At 43.2% G+C, this 19,405-nt stretch overlaps 2 protein-coding genes across 3 annotated transcripts in view; one reads left to right on the forward strand and one right to left on the reverse strand.

The window, feature by feature from the left end:
• Nptn (neuroplastin) overlaps positions 1-7,190 on the forward strand; it is an 80,537-nt gene extending 73,347 nt beyond the window's left edge. The window contains exons 7-9 of one of the 2 annotated variants that reach the window (XM_005369484.2): positions 4,850-4,871; positions 5,624-5,698; positions 6,200-7,190. In XM_005369484.2, coding sequence (XP_005369541.1) covers positions 4,850-4,871; positions 5,624-5,684 — 83 coding nt within the window. In that variant the 3' untranslated portion in view covers positions 5,685-5,698; positions 6,200-7,190. The remainder of the gene's footprint in view (positions 1-4,849; positions 4,872-5,623; positions 5,699-6,199) is intronic. The other variant, XM_005369485.2, reaches the window with a different exon arrangement.
• A 43-nt stretch (positions 7,191-7,233) lies between these two features.
• Rec114 (REC114 meiotic recombination protein) overlaps positions 7,234-19,405 on the reverse strand; it is a 132,104-nt gene continuing 119,932 nt past the window's right edge. The window contains exons 5-7 of the mRNA XM_026777227.1: positions 13,628-13,825; positions 10,339-10,425; positions 7,234-7,433 (exon numbers count right to left, since the gene is read on the reverse strand). Coding sequence (XP_026633028.1) covers positions 7,275-7,433; positions 10,339-10,425; positions 13,628-13,825 — 444 coding nt within the window. The 3' untranslated portion in view covers positions 7,234-7,274. The remainder of the gene's footprint in view (positions 7,434-10,338; positions 10,426-13,627; positions 13,826-19,405) is intronic.

Below are 19,405 nucleotides of genomic sequence, written 5' to 3' on the forward strand. Positions count from 1 at the left end.
TTCAGATCCTGGTTTTTAAATTTAAGACAAGGATGGCTGCCATTTTCACAGTAGTTACACATCGGCTTAGCCTGTACCCGTCAGAGACATAAGCCACTTGTGTTAATGTTTCTATCCCAGCATGTTTCAGGTTAGATTTTAGAAATGGTTAGTGGTGGTTTCGCATGGAAGCAGCTAGCCTCTTAAGAGTCCTTTGGTGGTTAAACTGAAGGGGGGAGGGTGTGGGGGCGGCAGAGCCAGTCTTCTGACCGGCTTTCTGGATGGAAAATAATAAGCTAAATTCCTATGTATAGTGAAAGAATTCTACATAAAACAGATGACTGCAGGGTAAGTGCAAAGTAAAACCTCCTTGCACTGGTCTCGGGAGAGTATTATCATGCAAGCAGCTTTTACTTCTTTGTTGTTGGATTGGGTGAAAATCTGGGATTCTGGAATGATTGCAGTGTTCACCATCTCTCTTTCCCGTCAGCCAGTATGGTCCAGGATCCATTTTCCATCTCCACTTCCTTGCCCCATTTCCAGCATTCTCAGATTTCTCCCTGCTCCATCTCCTCCTTCAGTTTTTGGCTTTTCTTCTGGAAGAGGGGTGTGTGTTGATACTGAATGATTTTTTTCCTTATGTTGTAGCCTTTTCTTTGTTAAGTTTCTCCTCAACTTCATCTCAATTCATGAAGATGACAGACTCACAGATATGCTTTCTTCCCATTTACTCCTCTCTAAATTTACTTGTAGATAACGTATATATTTTCAGTCTGCTAAGGATAAATGAAGCTCTAGCTGATACAAACTCAGAGTGTTTCAGTGATGAAATCTTGCCTATAAATATGTCTGTTAGCCTATTTCTATGCCCCTAAGAAAACGTGAAGTTTTTGTAGGTCTGGTGTGCTTTTTCTTACCAAATAGGCAGTTTATTACCAGCATCTGTGGTTGATTTGAGCTTCAGTGAACTCTCTAAAAAGGAACTCGTGTATTTATATTTTCAGTAGTCTGTTGTTATGGTAACTTTCCTCCTGAAGTAGAAAAGCATTCAGTGAACAGGGCAACAATATAGATAAGAACACAGATATAGAATCTAATTAGAAAAACATGTGTCCGTTTAGATTTCTCACACTGAAAATGTATATAGTTGAGGTTAACTGCTTTGAAAGCAGCTTTGATCCTTGTATCTTCTGAGTATGCAGATCATTTCACAGAGGAAATCACAGTCCTTTCGTCCCATTAGATCTTTTTGAGAACCAGTCCACATAAGTTATCTCTTAGGTAGGTAATTTACGCATGCACTTTAAGTGTTTTTGGTAACAAGTCACTACTAGAGTCCAGTCAGCTTTACCTTTCATTGAGTACTCGGAGAGTGTGAAGTAGTGCACTCTTCCTTCTGTTATAGCTGGGCTCCTTCTTTGTGTTGGTCACTTCCTGACTCAGCTCAGGGTGCAGCTAGTATATGCCCTCCCAGGATTCCTTCTACCCATTGGAGGAGAGAGTCTGGGGTGAACCTGTTCAGTCTTGGGGCCCTCAGTTCTACTTAATATTTTGGTGCCCTCGCAGGCATTGCATTAAAGGAGTTGATTTAAGAAAGAAAATACAAGCATCAGAGAATCTTCTGTTTTTTCATACTGTGATAATTTTGTAAGTTGGTCAAAAGGACTCTTTTTGAAGTTACTGGTGGAGAAAGTACTAGCACGTTTGAGGGGCAGAGGAGGGAGAGCACCATTTTGTAACTGTGATCTGAGTTCTTTTAGACATAATGAACCGAAGCATTGTTCTGATAGTCTAAAATCTATTAGTTGATCAAAGCTTTGGTAGCATATGGAACTTCACAGCAGGCCAGAGACTCTGGGAAAGAGATGACTTTTAAAAGTGACACCAGATAGGGTCAGTTGCAGGTACCTTACGAGAAAATAGATGAAACATGGAAAATGATTCAAAGGACTACATCTCTCTTGGGTTTAGTGTTAACCTGCTGAGATCAGGCAAAATGTGAGTTTAGAAACCATAATAAATTCTAGCACTTGAGGCAGGAAGATTATGAGTTTGATGCCAGCCTAGGCTAGATAGCAAGTCCTTTTGCTATGGGGATAGGGGGTTAGGGTGGCTGAGGCTGTAATTTACTTGATAGAGGGCTTGCCTGGCAGGGATGGTTCCAGCTTTGATCCATGGTAGTACATGCCTGAAAGCCCAGCACCTAGGAGGTGGAAGCAGGAGCCTAGGTTTAAGAGAACCCTCTTCCATGTAGGGAGTTAGGCCAGTGTGTGGGATATAAGATCCTATTACCCCACACCACAAAAAAAAGGAACACACACCCACCACCCACATTGAGGTGATTGAAGTGGCATAGGGGCTTTGACCAGAATCAACTCTTGGTTGTTTTGAATCTAAACCGTCACTTTATGTTGTTTAGTGGGTACAATATGTTAATTACTGCATCTCAGAGTGCCCTCCCTAGATAATGAGGTGTGTGTCAGGGTGAGAGACCTTGAGGGCAGCCATAGAAGTGAGGGAAGCTCATGCAGACCAATCAGTATGTACACCACTCCATCAGGAGCTCCACACTCATCAGATGGATCCAGAAGCATCTTGTTTCATCTCCCTCAGTCCTTTCCTCTCATCTAGTCAGTGGCCTTGAGTAATCCCCAGGTAGAGAGAACAGTCTTTGTTTTAGGTGGCTTTGACCTGAGGGTTTGGGGGTATGTTGATATTTGTCGGTTACTGTGACTTCTTTTTTTTCCCCCTTCAATTGCATCAAACCCTTAAAACATGGTGGTAAGTGAGCGATATGCATGCTTTTGGAGTTTGTTTAATCTCCGCTTCAGTCTATACAATGCACAGTTCATAACGTTAACACTTTTCTTCAAGTTCATTCACTTTCACAACTAATTTGGATTTTTAGTTTGCTGTTTAGTCCTCATTTACTTTATTTTGTGCCTTTCTCTGTAGCTCTGTTCTCTCCTGACCTTCCTGTGGAGGTCAAGTTGTTCTTTTGTCTGGCCTGTATGGGAGAGTGATGCTGCAGGCAGTGGCTCAGCACAGGACCGCGTGTGTGGGAGCATGTCCTCTTCTTTGTGGTGTCCAAGTGGATTTGGGAATGAAAGGGGTCCCTAGGATTTAGACACAGTGTGACTCACAGCTGCTCCCACTGTCAGGCTTGGCAGCTACACCAGAGACACTGATGCTCACATACTCACATGCAAACCCTTGCATGTGGCCAGCTTGTTAGGTTTGAAAGTGACAATTAGACACCAGGGTACACTCCTGCGCCAAAAGAAAGGACTGTGTTGTGAAGTGCGCTTGAGTTGTTTAGTGTCCTGCTAGGAAAAGACTGTCCTTGCTATTGTGATTTCCCTCTCTCCTGTTTCTTAAAATTGGGAGTAGATTTGGCTGTCTTGTATTAGAATTTTGTATTTTGGGGTGCACACTAACATTAATCTGTTTGTTCCTGTCTTTCCTTTAAATTCCCAAGGTGCTTAGCTTCTAGCATGTTATCTGATTGGCCTTCCCTGGGTGCTGAGCAGTAGGCTGTGGAGAGGGGAGGGTTCAGACTGGGCTTGTGTGTCTTAGTACCTGGTATGTCCTTGTATCTTTCCACTGCATACACAGCAAACAGATGTCTTGGGTGTCCTGAGTCCTAGTTTGTTCTCTGTACCTGTTTTAATAGTACTGTTAGTTGTGACTCATGTGGACACTGGTATGTTGCTAGCCTATTGTTTTGCTGATGAGTCATTGGTTTGTGGTTAGTTTATTTATTTATTTATTTATTTTGAACCTGTTTTGCTCCAGTCACTGTGTGCTGGCGGTGGCTTTGCCTCTCCGTTGCCTGAAAGGAACAGGTGGAGCAATGTCTCTGACAGACATTACTCCTGACATGTGCTCCTGCAGATGCCTACACCAAGATTGTAATCTCCATAACTGCTTCATGTGCACCAAGCCCCCTTGTAGAATCCTGCTGAGTTTTTCTAGGTGCCTTCAGGGAAAGCACCCAACTGTTTGTTGTACAGAGGGTGTTTACTTGGGTTTTTAAATAACATTTTCTCAATGTATGCATATCTACTATGAGGAGACCAAGTTGTCAGAATTATGAAGTGTTAATAATAAGGCTTCTAAATGCAAATAACAAAAACTTAAATTAAAAAGTATCTCATGACTTTTCTTGTTTTGGCCAGGGCACAATAGTGAACCCATCTTTTTGTGTAGATTTTTAGAGGGTGTCACTGTTCAGTTCTCCCTATATGTCACAGAACATCCTCTGCTTCTCTTGTGTCTCTTGCTGGCCCAGTTGAGAATGGGTAGCCAAAGATTAGGTTGAACTATTATGGCTTCATCTTCCTCAGTCTCATGCTTCAGATCAGTGACCTTATAAAGATTGTAAAACAGCAGAAAAACCAGTGCCCCTGGAAACATCTGAGGATGTGTGACTAAATGTGTAGATTATCCACATCCATTTACATTGACGAACTGCATACATTCTCCACAAGAAAACAAACAGCAGGATTTTACAACTGAAATGTTGGTTTGTCTTCTCATCTATTTATGAGTGAACCACTGGAACTTGGGGACAAGATGAGTACAATGATATTGCAGCCTATCTGTCCGCTACAGTTGCAGTTTTTCATGACGAGCATTCAAAGTGTTAACTAAAACCATTGAAAGAACATATCTGCCATTAAAACTGAACCTAGAAGTAACTTCATGAGTGTTTCGCACCTCCAGATGGAATGGCCTTTAATAGATGCTATGAATAGCCATGTTTGCCACTTGCAGTTTACTGTCCTGTTCATTCTATGCAGACTCTAATGGTTTTCTCCTTTCTTCTCTTATATCTCATGGATTATTAAAAACTGAACACTTCATATAGATGATGAACCAGCTGGGCCAATGTGAGTACTTTATTGGATATGCTTTTATAGTTTGATTGATTGTGTTGTGTTTACAATTTACTCAAAAGGAATACTAAAGATTGTAAGAAAATGCAATTCGCTTACAATGAAAGTTTCAGTGTACACATTTTAGGTCTGACATAATTCTTACTGGTGACCTTTGGCTCCTAGGCCAGGTCTTGTTTTCAGCCATACAAGTGAATAGTATACAAAAGGAGTTGAAAAAGTTTATGTATTCAACGTGCTTAAACCAGTAATATAGAAGTAAGCAGTATAACCAAGTCAACTTCACACTGGACCATAGAATTAGATAAACTACAGTCTAGTTACATTAATAATTGCTGACAAGAGAGATGGAGCTGTAGCATAGAATGAGTCCAAGGCTACCAGGCTTTCCTAGAGTTTAGAGATTATAAGAAGCCCAAAGGGCAGTTGACATGGCTAGTTGCTGGTCATCTCTTTTTCATTTAAGAAATTAAGTGTTCAAAGGAGTCAGTCAGTTTCAGTTTTCTAAGTAACTATAGATTAGAAATCTAAGAGAAAAGTTACCTGTGTGTTGTCTGCCTTGGGAGTCTGAAGGATCCATTATTCACTGAAAGTAGGAGGTAAGGAATGTTGTTATGCACAAATTAGAAGTAGAGTTTGCTGATACACCAGGGATGGCAGGAGGTGAAGAGTCTCAGTTTCCATGTGTTGCATTTTTCAAACAATATGACTAGTTGAACTCACACAGTGCAATTTTTCCTCCAAAGGAAAACCAACTCAACCAACAATCACAAAGATAAAAACTTGCGCCAGAGAAACACAAATTAAGCACTACTTATAATGTAAGTATGGACTTCTTTAGAGATTTAAAAGTTCTATTCAAATGAACTGTGCCTCTGCTCAGCTTGCTACGAATTCTTCAATAGTTGGTGTTATATGGTAAGACCTTATTGTTAATTTCAGAATAGCTGACACTGATGGAACAAGTTCTTTCTGTTCACTGCAGTGTATAGAAAGAAATGTATTTCAGCTCTGTTGACCCACATATTTATATATTGGGTTCATTTCACAACAAATACCTTGCATTGCAGTCTACTTACATATTTTTAAAAAGAAATAGTTACATTCGTAGGTAGATTATCCCCAAAGCTCAGTTAGTACCACATGTGATCTGCTGAAGCTAAGACAGAAATGGTGGCCATAATGCAGCATGCTTACACACATGGAGATCAGAATTTCATACCACATCCCTGAGCATGCTGTTTGAACCGAGAGCTTTATTTGACATAGCTGTGAGTGACAGTGCATGTTCTCTTAATGTTCAAATGTTTCTCTCTCTACAGCTCTTTAAGTTTCTGAAAACGGTGGCAACATGACCTGCTAAATTTTCTGCTTGGACCTCTTTGGTCTCTCCCTTTCAAGTGAGCAACACCACAATGACCGTCTAAAAGCATGCCTTATTTAGCCTCTCCTATAAGGGTGACCTAGCCAGGTACATTTTAAAAAATGCTTCAGTGTAGAAGGTGTAAACTATTTTGGGCTTGATGTGCTGTGAATGTTGCTTTCCCTCCCTTTGTTAAAATATTTAAATAGAAGTGGAAAGGTCCTTTGAGGATCATGCATGCGCCATTTTTTACTTATGCAGCTGTTAAATTGGCAAAGCTCTTAAATGCACTGCTGCCATCTAGTGATCATTTTGTAAAGTACAGCAAAACCTACAGATATATACAGTATATAAATATATATATTTATATTTTTGGGGTGGGAAAAATCCAAAATAAAGTAAACGCTTGTTTCATTTTTAAGCTGCTGATACTCATTCCTTATTGTCTGTCAGATGAGGAAGCTGCAGTTCTGGTAATAAAGATGAGGGTGTAAACTTAAGTCTGTAACTCTAAGGGCTTACCCTATAACTTTTAAGAACCTGGAACAGTCCATTGAACGGCTATAATGAATTGCAGTATATATGTATGATTGCTTTCTAAGTGACTGTTTTTCTTTTGTCAAATCATGTAAATTCTGAAATCTTTTGCACTGATGTGTTGAACCTTATTCTTGTACATTCGATCAAGGCAACTTTTATAATTTCCCTTTTGTTTTCAATGACCCTGAAATGTTAATAGCATGGTGATATTCTATGCAACTCTAGTTATACTTTTGGTTTGACACTGTATTTTTCACATTGGTTTAATGATTGATGATAGATTTTATAACCTGACTGGGTTCTCATGCGGTACTAACTGTAGATGCATGTACTTGTGTTCTGTATAATTATTGAAGTGCAATGGTGTACAAAAAAAAAGTGGACTCACCTGTTTTTAACAATAAAACATTGATAAAAGGTGCTTGGATTAATACTCTTTATTCTTCAAATACCTTCAGTTCCTTAATTGTATATATGTGCAGGGCTTTAGTTTCTCAACTCTGTGTGATCTTTCTAAGTTCCTTTTCCACCTCTTCCACAAATGCTGGAAAGTTTTGATCCATGAGGCATAAGCGTAGAAAGGGACCCAACTCTTCTGCTCCCCATGAAGACTGTTCATAGACTTGGGGCAGCTTCTCCGATGCCAGAATAGTCTGCAGGGGTGCCAAAAGAGGGTGGGGTTGACTGCAGGCGGGAACACCATCCCAGATAACATAACACAGGGAAACAAGGCAAAATACATAAAAAACTAAAATGTTACTGGCTTTACAAAAGTACTTTTCTACACTTAGGTTTTACATTTATAATTTTGTGTTTGTTATTTTATCTCTGCTTCCCATCTTGCCCTAGGAGCGCTGGGATTTGAGAATTCCCTGGACTGAATTTGGATTATCAGGCTTGCCTGGCAACTCACTAAGCCATCTTGCTGGCCCTGTGAGTTTGTAATTTTAGCCTTTCTAACAAACATGCAGGGCTGTCTCATTATGGTTTTAATTTGCTTTTCCCTGATCAGAAGTAATACTGAGCATCAATTCATGTGCTTATTGGACATTCATATGGCTTTGGGTAACATGCAGCATTTAAAAACCAATTAAGGAGTTGGGGAGATGAGCTCAGTTGGTAAGGTGCCAAAATCCATGTGAAGAAATAGTGTGGTATACTTGCAGTCCTGGCACTGGAATTGATAGTAAGGCTTTTTGTTTAAGAGGTCTCAAGTAGCACAGAGTGGTCTCAAACCCCTTATGTTGCCAAGGGTGATCTCGAACTCCTGGTCCTCCTGCTTCTGCCTCTTGAGTACTGGGGTTACAGGCATATGGATAGAACCCAGAGCATCACCAACCCTGAAAACCAATTCATAAATTACCAGCATTTAAATATTAGAGTTCAAACTGAAGTCTGACTCTGCTTGACAATTTGAAAGATGTGTTCTCTCTTGATCAAAATGGAGTCAGTGAGTCCTAGCTCTGTTGCGATCCTCTTTCGGTTCTTTGGCTCCTGTGTCTGGCAGATTGCTCACACTAATGCTGTCAGGTAGACAATTCCTGTCAGAAAGCTAGCTCCCTTTCTGTGGGAATATTGCATGGTATAGTGCCTGTGTGCAAGATTATTTCTCTAAACAACATGTATCAATAATAGAAAATTACCTTTCTAAACTTAAATTAGGTTTGCAGAGTCTGCCTAAAGAAATTAAAGAGAAAACCAAAATATGCCATCCTGTTCTAAATTGAGAGCCACTGTTAACATGCAGCAGTGTATATACTTTCAAATTTAGTATTTTAGAAAATGGAATAATGATATTTCATAGCTTTAAGGAAAAAAATCAATGTGTTGTGAATATTTCTTCATGCCAATCACAGGGCTTGCTATTAATTCCATTTACTTGTTGTTAGGGAGATTGCCATGACATACACATGGAGGTCAGAAGACAGTTTGCTGGGTTCAGGTCTTTTCTTATACCTCATGGGTCCCAGGAATCAAAATGAGGTCACCAGGCTTAGAGACAAAACACCTTTAGCCACTGAGCCACTTGCTGGCCCTGATCAGAGTTCTTATATGTGTAGTAATAGGTCACGTTAACCACTTAGGATGGTGAGCATTTATGTTGACGCCATTCTTAATTGTAAATAGTATTATGATAAACATTCTGTATCCATTTGTATAGCTGAAATGCAGTTCTCAGAAAGTAGAATACTAAACTTGGTTTATATTAACTGGCTTCTGAGAAGTTTGTCCAGCTTTGTATTCACAGGATGACCTGCCCAAAAGGTCAGAGCAAACTTGTGCTGTTCCTGGTCTTGCCAGTGTTGTGTAAGTCAGCTGCTGGGTCACTACTGACACCACTGACAGCCGCGTTCCTTTCTTTTAAAAGTGTAGCACCTTACCCTGATCGGTCACTGCACTCCACAGAACAAAGAAAACAAAAGTCTGCCTACTATTGGGCAGAGTTTTTTTACTCTTTTACAGTTTCTGGGTCATTAAGGACAAGAATCTTGTCTTATTTCTCCTGTGGGTACAGGTTGAGGACTGAACCCAGGCTCTCATACATGATAAGCATTTGCTTTCCTGCTGCCTTCTCTCGAGTTCTTTATCTGTAACTGTCCTTCCCCGACCACATACACAAGCCTCTATTTTATGTACCACTATTTACACAGTTTAATAGATGTTTTTTAAATGAAAAGACTCCTCATCCTTGCTTATTGACGAATATGCTAGGTCTGTGGAAAGCATGAGCTCGCACAGCCCTTGCCTGGTATAGCCAGGATATAGTGAAACAAAATCCTCAGGGGACAGCCAACAGCTACAAATGTGAATGCAGTACACATGGCCGGGAGCTGTCTGCAAGATCTAAGCGGTGACGTGACTGAGAAAGTCAGCAGGCCAGAGATTCTGAAGGGCCCTGCAGTAGTTTTTAAAGGGCTGAGTAGGCTCCCTGGGCTCAGGCAGTCTTACCAAGCTCATTGCGTAGCCAGTAAAACTTGTTTATGAGCTGTGGCATGGTCCATGGATTTAAAGAATCGGTAGGAGATGTGGATCTGCAGGCATGGGCAGCTCATATACCAGGTTTTATCCTCCTATGTCCTTGGTACTGAGGTATTCATGTTAAATTTTCTGGAAATGGTTCCAGGGCCATCTTTATGAGAGCCCATGTTCAGAAAAACAGCAATAGGGATTTTTTTTTTTAATGCCTTCCTGTTACTTTCTAACACTCCTCAGTTGAGACTGCAGCACTGAAAGTTGGCTCTGTAGGAATTATATAGTCCAGATTTGGTTTGGTATTTGTTTTACAATCATTCACAATCTTAATTCCAAATGAAGATTGATTTATCCTTTTGGGGAGGTGGTGATTTAAGATCTTTATAGCACAGTAAACCAGTCTCCTTCACTTCTGCAGGTAGGCAGGCAGGCAGGCTGAGAGGCAGTCTACACGTGCCATCCTGTGTCCCCTTACCTTCTATTCAATAACACTTTAGGTTTCTTTTCTATAGCAAGAGAAAGAATTGACAGATACAAACTCTTGTGGATTACCATTTTTAGGGACAAAACCCAGCACAGAAATACCTGAGCTAGATGCATCACTGAAGTCCTTCCCTCCAGAGCGCCAGTGCCAGCTGCCACACACACCTGCTGCTCGAGATTCAGATAGGGCTGCAGAGAAACATGCAGTTAGAGGAGGGATGAGAGATTCACTTACTGGTGGTGCACTCTTGAGTCCTCAGCTCCAAGGGTTTGGGGACAGACAAACATATAAAGAGACATAGCTGTTACTCACACCGGGGAAGACAGTCCTGGTGAGGCCTTACTTGTTCCACCACAGCACAGAAACCTAACACTATCTACCTAGTGGTCTCGGGCTGAGGGGCAGCTAGGGCCTCGTTAGCCACCATGGTGTACTTCTGTCCAGAAGACCCATGAATAACTAAGGACTGTCACCCAAGGAAGCAGGAGTACTGTGTGCTGCCCTGTCCCTATGTACAGTGTGTGTATGGAACCCTTCAGGTTCACAAGAATCACAGAAATGCAAAACAGGGAAACCTTGTCTACGCTGAGACAACATTTTATTTAATAAAAGTACATTTTAAGAATCTTTTGAACACTGTGCAGTTTCGACTTTTTTCATTAAATAAAATCCCTTAGATAGTTCTAGCAACTGTTTGTTTCTACTTTATCCCAGGCACTGAGTGGCACAGGATGGGTATTAGATGAACAGGACAGAGGTCCCATCCTCTAGAACTCCAGCCTGGTAAGAGCTAAACAGAAGTGTGCTAAGCCGGGTGTTTAGCACATCCACGGGCCTGGCCATGCTCTGGAAACCTGTAGCCACATTGCTGATCTTGAGGACAAGAGTGTTCCTGCGGTGGGTGGGAACTGAGGATGTAATAGAGAAAGAAAAGAAGTTCTCTGAGGGTGCTTCTTGTCCGTCAGAAACATGTCTGATAGAAGCAGAGGTTGCTCAGCCTGCCTTCTGTCCTGTGTGGATGCTGACTTGCCAGTCCGTTACAAAAGATCAGACTTGGAAGGACCCTGCCCTTCCACAAGTAGGACTGGACACACAATGAGAACTAGTAGATACCAAAATCAAAATGAGAAAAGGCCAGGGCGGTGTGGGATGTGGGCTGGGAATGGACCGGGACTATAGAGGCAGCAGCCCTTAGATGAGCTTGGTTCACATGTCCTTTCTACAGTTTCTTGTGCTCAGTAACCCTCCCTCTCTGCTGTCAGTGCGTTCCTGGGACACCAATCATTTCAGCTCACACGGTGCTGCCCCAGTGAGAAAGCGGTCAGCCAAAATACCATCCTCTGACACTGAACAGCTGCTGAGGGTGGCCAGACTCCCGAGTCTGGTGGACTCTTGAGTCAGGTGGCCACCTCACCAGCAGAGGAGAGGCGTGGTGCACATAGTAACAGACTTCATCCTCTCTATGCTCACTAAGAGACAAGGTCATATGAACTTCTTACCACCCTCCTCCTGCCTGCCCCCGCTTCCAGCCCAACTCTCTCCTATGGTGGGGTGGGTTGCCTCAAGAGCCTTTGGGTTGAGAAACACCTGGTGAGGCCACAATTAACAAAATTACAAGGCTGAGGAAAAGTAAAAACTAAAACATAAGCCAAGAAATGAGTCAAGAACTTTAAATAGAAAAGAATAGAATTGTCCCTATCTGCAAAGAAGGGAACAACTACTTTAGACTAAAAAGACACGGAATTGGTAGATGATATGATCCACCCGAATGCAGCGGTGATCTGAACTTGGCCATGCCTCAACTTTTAAGGTAGACTAAGCACTTATGTAGATTTGCATGCCAGAAGTTGCAGGTCAACTTGAGAAATGTTTGGTCTAAGGATTGCTCTAGGCTGTGCTCGTGCTCAGTGGCTTTGCCTTGCCATCTTTGCCGCTTTAGTGTCTGCTGTTCCTTCTGGGTTCTGGTGGCTCTGACCTTTGCTCACTGGCAGGAAGAGCAGAGCTGAGAAGGGAGCTGTGCTGGCAGCAGTGTTGTGATGGACAGCGTGGGTAAGAACTGTTCAGTGCTGCCAGCATTTCTCGTTCCCCACGGCACAGAGGACGTTCATGGCTTGCATGAGATCACACAGCTACCACAAAACCTGGCTAGAACTCTAACCCAGATCTGTTCAGATACCAACCAGAGCTTATGACCTTTGCATAACATCAGGATGTTTCAACTATCCAGAACACCAAATTATAGATGAGATGAGTCCCTGAAAATAGACTCAGCACTTTCAGGATGTTACCTTGACAGTCTGGGACCAGCCTTTAAAGTCGGCACACTGGCGCCTTCACCTGCTGCTCAGCTCACAGCCACAGTCTGCACGTGTTCCCACGTGGTACAGCCATAAGTGGCCGGACCACAGCAGTGACCGTCAAGTGCCTGACCACAGCACTCTCGGCTCACTCCCAGCTATTTAGAATCTTCAGGCACTGTGCTCTGGTCAGCCTGGAGATACCGGTTCAGTCAGCAACACCTAACTTCCACGTGTTAACATTCTGTCACGTGTTCATAAAGGATAAATCACATTCACTTAGGCTCACAAACGTCTTTTGGGTTAGGAAGGCCTGACACCTGTGTGGTAGACACAGGTTTTCCAAGATTCTAACTTTAACTTAGGTTTTAGGCCCCAGCACACTGGCACAACCCTGTGGATCACAGGAAGAAGGGCAGGTCCTAAAACCAAAACCATGACCTTCTGTTACTGGCAGAAGTAGTGTCCATTGTTATCAGGGGTGAAAGGTCTAGCTTCCTTTTGAAACGCTCCCTGGGAGCTGCCCTGCTGTGGGGTGCCCATGGCTCTTGAGGGCATGGGATGTAAAGGCAGAGGTAGTCTGGCTGCCAGTAGCAAGTGTCTCGTTGAGGTACCTTTCAGAAACAACCAGCACTTGCCCAGTGTGGGCCCTTCTTACCCAGCATGCTTTGTGAAGGAAGGGGGTAGAAGCTGACAGTGGTGTCAGGAGCCTGACTCAAGCCATTTGGTCCGACCAAAACAGACAGTAAAAGTGGTAGATAATGTTCTACTGTGATGAAAATGGTTTTGACCTTGAGGGCCCCAGGGAAGGCTTTGAGAACCCCTGTTCTGTGATCACGCTGGAATACAGCTAGGGCTCCCTGTCATGTCTCCATGTTTAAGCAGCTAATTTGAAAGTATGAACCTTGAATTTAAAAGATCACGCAACATTAGATATTTTTAAACAGTTATTTGTGTGTGTGTATGCAACACTCCAGCCTATATGAATAAGGAGACTAGGAGAGCATACTGGATAACTGGAGCTGGTGTTAGAGGTGACTGAGTGACCTGGGGGTCCTGACACCGTGCATTACTTCATCAAGTTAGCACTCACCCCCTGCTGCAGTGGGTCCTTCCCTTGGCTTTCACCTGCCCCCAGTGGGCCTGGGCTCTGCTGAAGCTGCTGGACCATGCTGTCAGGTGTCTGAACGGTGACATACTGGGCCAAGGTCTGCACACAGCTGCAGCAGCGCTCCAGCGCCTCTTCCTGCGACTCTCCACTGAACTGCACACGAAACATGCGGCTCTTGCTCTGTGGAAAATCAAATGCCATCACTGAGTATTGTCTGCTGTGGGGTAAACACTCCCAGTAAATGCTCTCTTGCTTGTTGGAGCAAGTACAGAGAATCCAGGAACTTGTTCCTATACCTTTTTAGAAGCCTTTCTTCATGCTGGAATGCATTTCCCTCAGGCAACTGACAGTAGCAAACTCAATAGTCACTCTACTGACTGAGTGGTAGGCTGGTGTTTTATCTTGCTTTCAATACAGATTTTACATCTGATATTTTTAAATTTTTAGTTTAGTGCACAAAATAGTAAGTTTCACAGCATCTAATTCCTTAAGTAGAAATATCTGAAAACAATATACGACAGCTCTGGCTCAACAAAATGTTTCTGAATGGAAAGGGAAGAGCAGGCAGGGCTGGCGATGGCTCTGTGAGTGGCGTGCATGCCGTGCAAACCCGAGGAGCTACACTGGATCCCAGCACTATGTCAGAGCCAGGCCCCACAGTTCTGCCTGCAATCCCTGCCCTGCCGAGTGGAGGCTGGATGCTCCCAGGGTCTCGGTGGCCAGACAGCCTAACTGAAATTGTAAACTCTGAGTTCAGTGAGAACCTGCCTCAAAAAAATAAGGTGGAGGGACTGAGAAGACTGAGCACTGACCTCAGTGAACATCCTATATACATGAACGCTTATGCAGGAGGGACAGGAAAGGAAGCTGACTGTCATTAAATGAGGTAGTGAGCGTGAACATCCGGGGAGTAGGGCACAGGCAGAAGCTCAAAGCTTGTGCACCTCATTAATAATCTCTAGTGCCCTTTATCCTCAGGACACCTGACCACTACATAAGTCACACAGGGAAACGCCTTACATCCCCCGAGTTACAGCCTCAGGCAAACTGACACGCGGGACAAATCACAAACAAATAAACAAATCCCCCACCCCCAAACCTAGATGTGGCAGGTCATCAGAGTATAATCCCCCCAAACCTAGATGTGGCAGTTCATCAGAGTTACTTGACGGTAAGCTCAAGAACAGTAGTAACATAAAACCATCGGTAACAGTTTCCTAATCTGGGCTAGAACTCTGTCTAGATGAGTCTACATACATGACGTTCCCAACAGCACGGAAAAGAACGGCCTTTTCACTATATGTAAATATGTAAACGTCATGTTAGTGTGAAAACATTTCTGACCTCAGCAAAATTCTAAAAGTTCCTGTAAGCAACTTGTTGCTTTCCCCGGATCAATTTATTCTGTTTAAATAAAACTTATCAAAACAGCCAAAGTCTTGGCCTCTCGGGAGTGTGCAGCCTGCCCCCCCCCCGCCCCCCGCTTCTCTCCATATTTCCATCCTCTCTACTCTCTGAGTGCGAGTTAACCACCATCACTCACATGGACAGCCCTATGTATCTGGGTCTGTTAGGAGACGTCGCAGAGCTCTTCTATATAGTACACAACACATAGATTGTATTTCGTGCATATTTTAAGCTACAGCGCTGTAACCTAATTTTCTATTCAATGGGTGTATAAAAATAGAAGTATAGCTCATTACTTCTAAAAGCTGAAGCATATCCCTTTATTTAACTGGCCTCCTACTGACAGATATTCAGGTTACTGCAGCCTTTCCCCCTCACAAACCACAGACAGCGCTTTATAAACTCTGAAAGCATCTCTACTAGAAATGGCTCAGTGCAGACTTGCCTGTGTGCCCATTCCCGTACATCCCGGCGCTGCCGTGTTTATTCATTTTCATCGCATACGAGGTAAACAGATCTTCTGACATGCATTTCTCTGGTTATAACTGAGCTTGAAGATTTTTCTTAAGCTACATACCTAATTAATTTGTATTTTTCTTTTGTGTGTGCATATTACTGCCTTTAGCCTTTGAGTCTTGAGGTGAATAATTCCCAGATTATCAGGTTATTAGCAGTGGCCTTCCGCGAGGAAAGGACATGGTGTGTGAGCCACCGGGTTTCTCACTTGGTTGTTTAGGACTCATCCTACTCCAGGTGCTGTAGGAAGATATCTGCGCGTTCCTTTACCCTTAAGAGTCAAGGGCACCAAAACCCAGAGCTTTGTTACATCAAGTAAACAAAGTAACAGGTACACACCCTCCAGCAGTTGTGTCTGGGTGGAGCACATGCAGGAACCAGTTTAGACAGTTAGGGCTTCCTTGGAGGAAAAGCCTCTGATATCTGTGGCTGCCTTTCCCACCTACGAAATCCTCCGGAGGAATCCAAGGTTAACTGTCTGGAGCCAGAAACACACCTTAGTGTGTGCGAACCCAAGCCAAAAGCAGCATACACCCGGGAGACCAGAAAGATGACACGTTTTCATCTTCTGTCCTCAGTGCCACTGGGCCAACCAAAAGGTGTGCTAGGACAAAATCTTGACATGTATCTTCATGGTCACAGTTGAAGATCTTACTAGGGACAAAAAGGTTTTTAAAAAAGTTTATTTGTATGCATACATCTGCATGCATACATACTTGTGTGTGTGTGTGTGTGTGCGTGTGCGCGTGCACACAGAGGCCCAAACAGAGTGTCAGATCTGGAGCTGTAGTCACAGACTGTTGTGAGCGAGTGGCCTGGTGTGGGTTCTGGGAACAGAACTCTACCCTCTGCAGGAGCAGTAAGTTCTCCTGTCGGCTGAGCCATCTCAACTCCAAGGAAAACATTTTAGTTAGCAAACTGCCAAGACAGTCTCTGCTGTCAGTCATCCAAGGAATTAAAATACATATATATTTATGTGTATATACATATACACACATACACACATACATTATTTTTTCCTTTGAGACAGGGTTTCTCTGTGTAGATTTGGAGCCTGTCCTGGAACTAGCTCTTATAGACCAGGCTGGCCTCAAACTCACAGATCGGCCTGCCTCTGCCTCCCCAGTGCTGGGATGAAAGGCATGCGCCACCACCGCCTAGCCTTGGAATTGCAATATTTTAAGAAGTGGTTCCGATGTCAAGTAGAACATTTCAAGTTAGGTAATGTACAGGAAACTCCACCTTCCACAGACCTCTTGAGGACAGAGGAAGTGAGGTTCAGTGCTGGCCTCTGTACTGTCTCCATACACAGCAGAGCAGGGGCTTTTCTCCCAGGACCCGGATGATGTGACACCCCGGTGCCATGCAGAGCTAGGGAGGGTCAGAGAGCGCACGCAGCCATTGCGCTTTCCTGTGAGGTCCCATGACTACACCGCCACTGTCAAGACTTCACCAAGACTCTCACCTGACTCACTGTCTGTACTGTCAGAAGGTTAGGAGTTCAGAAAAAAGCCTCCATGCTGAGGGATCATCTGTTCAAACTGCAGCCTGGACTTGAGGTCCAAGAGGATAGACACTAACCTAAGAGTGTTGAGAGGCCAGGCCTTTAGGTGGCCATTAGATTACAGGTCACTGGGGAGAGGGTAGATACATGCTTGCTCCCCGGTTCTTGCCCTGTGTCCCGCTGAGACTATGTCAGCAAGGAGGCCCTTACCTCTTTTGAGCCTCCAAACCTGCAGGCTATGTCAACCTTTTTCCTTTATAAAGTATCCTAGCCTGTTATTTCACTATAGCAATGGAAAATTGACCAATACATTCAGAGAACAAGTTTCAGTATATTTGCTTTGAAACCAATAGATAATCCTCAAAGCCCAGGCTAGAAAAGAAAAAAAAAAAAAATCAACGCAACTTCTTTAGTGAGTTACTAGGGTGAGACATGAAGACAACACTGGTTTAGATTTATGCCTTTCACCCAAGTGTCTGCTGCTAGCAAACTGGCCATAATTCTCACTAGTGATCAGAGCTGTTTAAGGGAAGGAGACCTCACAAGCCTACTTCAGCTGTGCATCCTGCCTGATGAGAGAAGAATAGGATGTTTACTCTCTGCGGAATCTATATTATGGTAAGTTTCTGCTACAGGAATGCAAACTTGACCTCTATTTGTCAATGTAAACAATAGTGCATGTTACATAGCACTTAGGAAGTAAAAGTGATCCAAAGCAAGAAGCCAGCTAGGACAGAAGGTAGAGGCCAACGGTTGTTATGTGACATCAGGGCAACAGAGAGGAGAAAAGAAACAGGATTTTGATAAGTGTCAAATAGTATTTGGTGAGGCCTGCAAGATGGCATCACTTGTTGCCCAAGGTGATGGCCCGCGTTCCACCCCTGGGACCCACACACTCGAGGGAGAAGCTCAACTCCCAAAAGTTGTCCTCTGACCAGGCATTCCCATGCTCCTTGCCACTCAAAAAATAAACTGTTTTTAAAAGGTGCTTGATGAAATGTATCGTGTATCCTGGTAAAGGTCTTAGTAAATAAACGACAACTGAGCAATACGTCTTTGATGTAGAGCTGGAGATGTATTTACGATCTGAGCACAATCGCCCATGCGGTCTGGGAGAGACCAGGGCATTAGCGCAACTACAGGGTGCCAGGGCTCAGTACCCACACAAGTTAGTTCCATGTGCTGTAACAAGAACTTAAGAACCTGACTGGAAGCAACTGGAGAAGAGTGTTTCTCTGGGCCTGAACAGCTGCCAGACGGGGTGGGACAGACACCTCCGGCTACAAAATGGTGCCCAAATATTTGACAAGAATTTCTACATAAAGCCTGAAAAAGCTATTTTTTTTTCTAGAAAAAAAAAAAAAGATTCTAGACAAACAAGAACAGAGTCAAGCACAGCTTCTTGGTGACCATCTTTACTCCTGTAGGCTCTGTGTGCTGGTGACCATCTTTACTCCTGTAGGCTCTGTGTGCCGGTGACCATCTTTACTCCTGTAGGCTCTATTTGCTGGTGGCTCCTTTAAGAGAGGCTTCCGGACTCAGCATTAGTGGCAAAAACCAAGCAGCTCTTTTAAGAGGTTCTGCCACCAAACACTTAAATGGTGTTTAAGAGCAGCCGGCGGCAAAACTGTATATTATTGTGTTGTCTTTGAATTGTTTGCTGAGAAAGGAGCAACAGCTGCTAAAAGACATTTGATTATGAATGCTGCTGGAATAATCCAACCTGTATAATTTGAAAATGCCTTGACTTCAAAATTGAAGTCAAAAGATATGTTACTCTGGAGAAGAGATTTTACTTTTGTTTCCATAGGAAACGAGAGATTGTGGATTCCTTCTGGGTTAAGAAAAATAGGGTGTGATCAAGGAAAACCCCTGAAAAACCTCCAGTGGGAACAGATGACCCAGGTGATCCAATATTTTAGAGAAACTTCCTAAACTTGCAGTTTCCTCTGAGTTCTGCATCCAAAACAGCTTCAAGACTGCTGGCTGAGATGATCCAGCCTCACAGAATACTCCAGTCAGGACTTGACCATCATCCTAAATTTTCTTTAGGTTTGTTTCCATAAGATTATCAGTGCCCTGACTTCTTGAATTTTGCATGCAAATGGATGGAAATAGAAAACACTATCCTGAGTGAGGTAAGCCAGACCCAAAAAGAAGAACATGGGATGTACTCACTCATATTTGGTTTCTATCCATAAATAAAGGACATTGAGCCTATAATTAGTGATCCTAGAAAAGCTAAATAAGGAGAACCCAAAGAAAAACATATAGGCATCCTCCTGAATATTAACCTTCATCAGGCGAGTAAAGGAGACAGAGACAGAGACCCA

This window comes from Microtus ochrogaster, unplaced genomic scaffold (genome assembly GCF_000317375.1).
Source record: "Microtus ochrogaster isolate Prairie Vole_2 unplaced genomic scaffold, MicOch1.0 UNK49, whole genome shotgun sequence".
Taxonomy (NCBI): Eukaryota; Metazoa; Chordata; class Mammalia; order Rodentia; family Cricetidae; genus Microtus; species Microtus ochrogaster.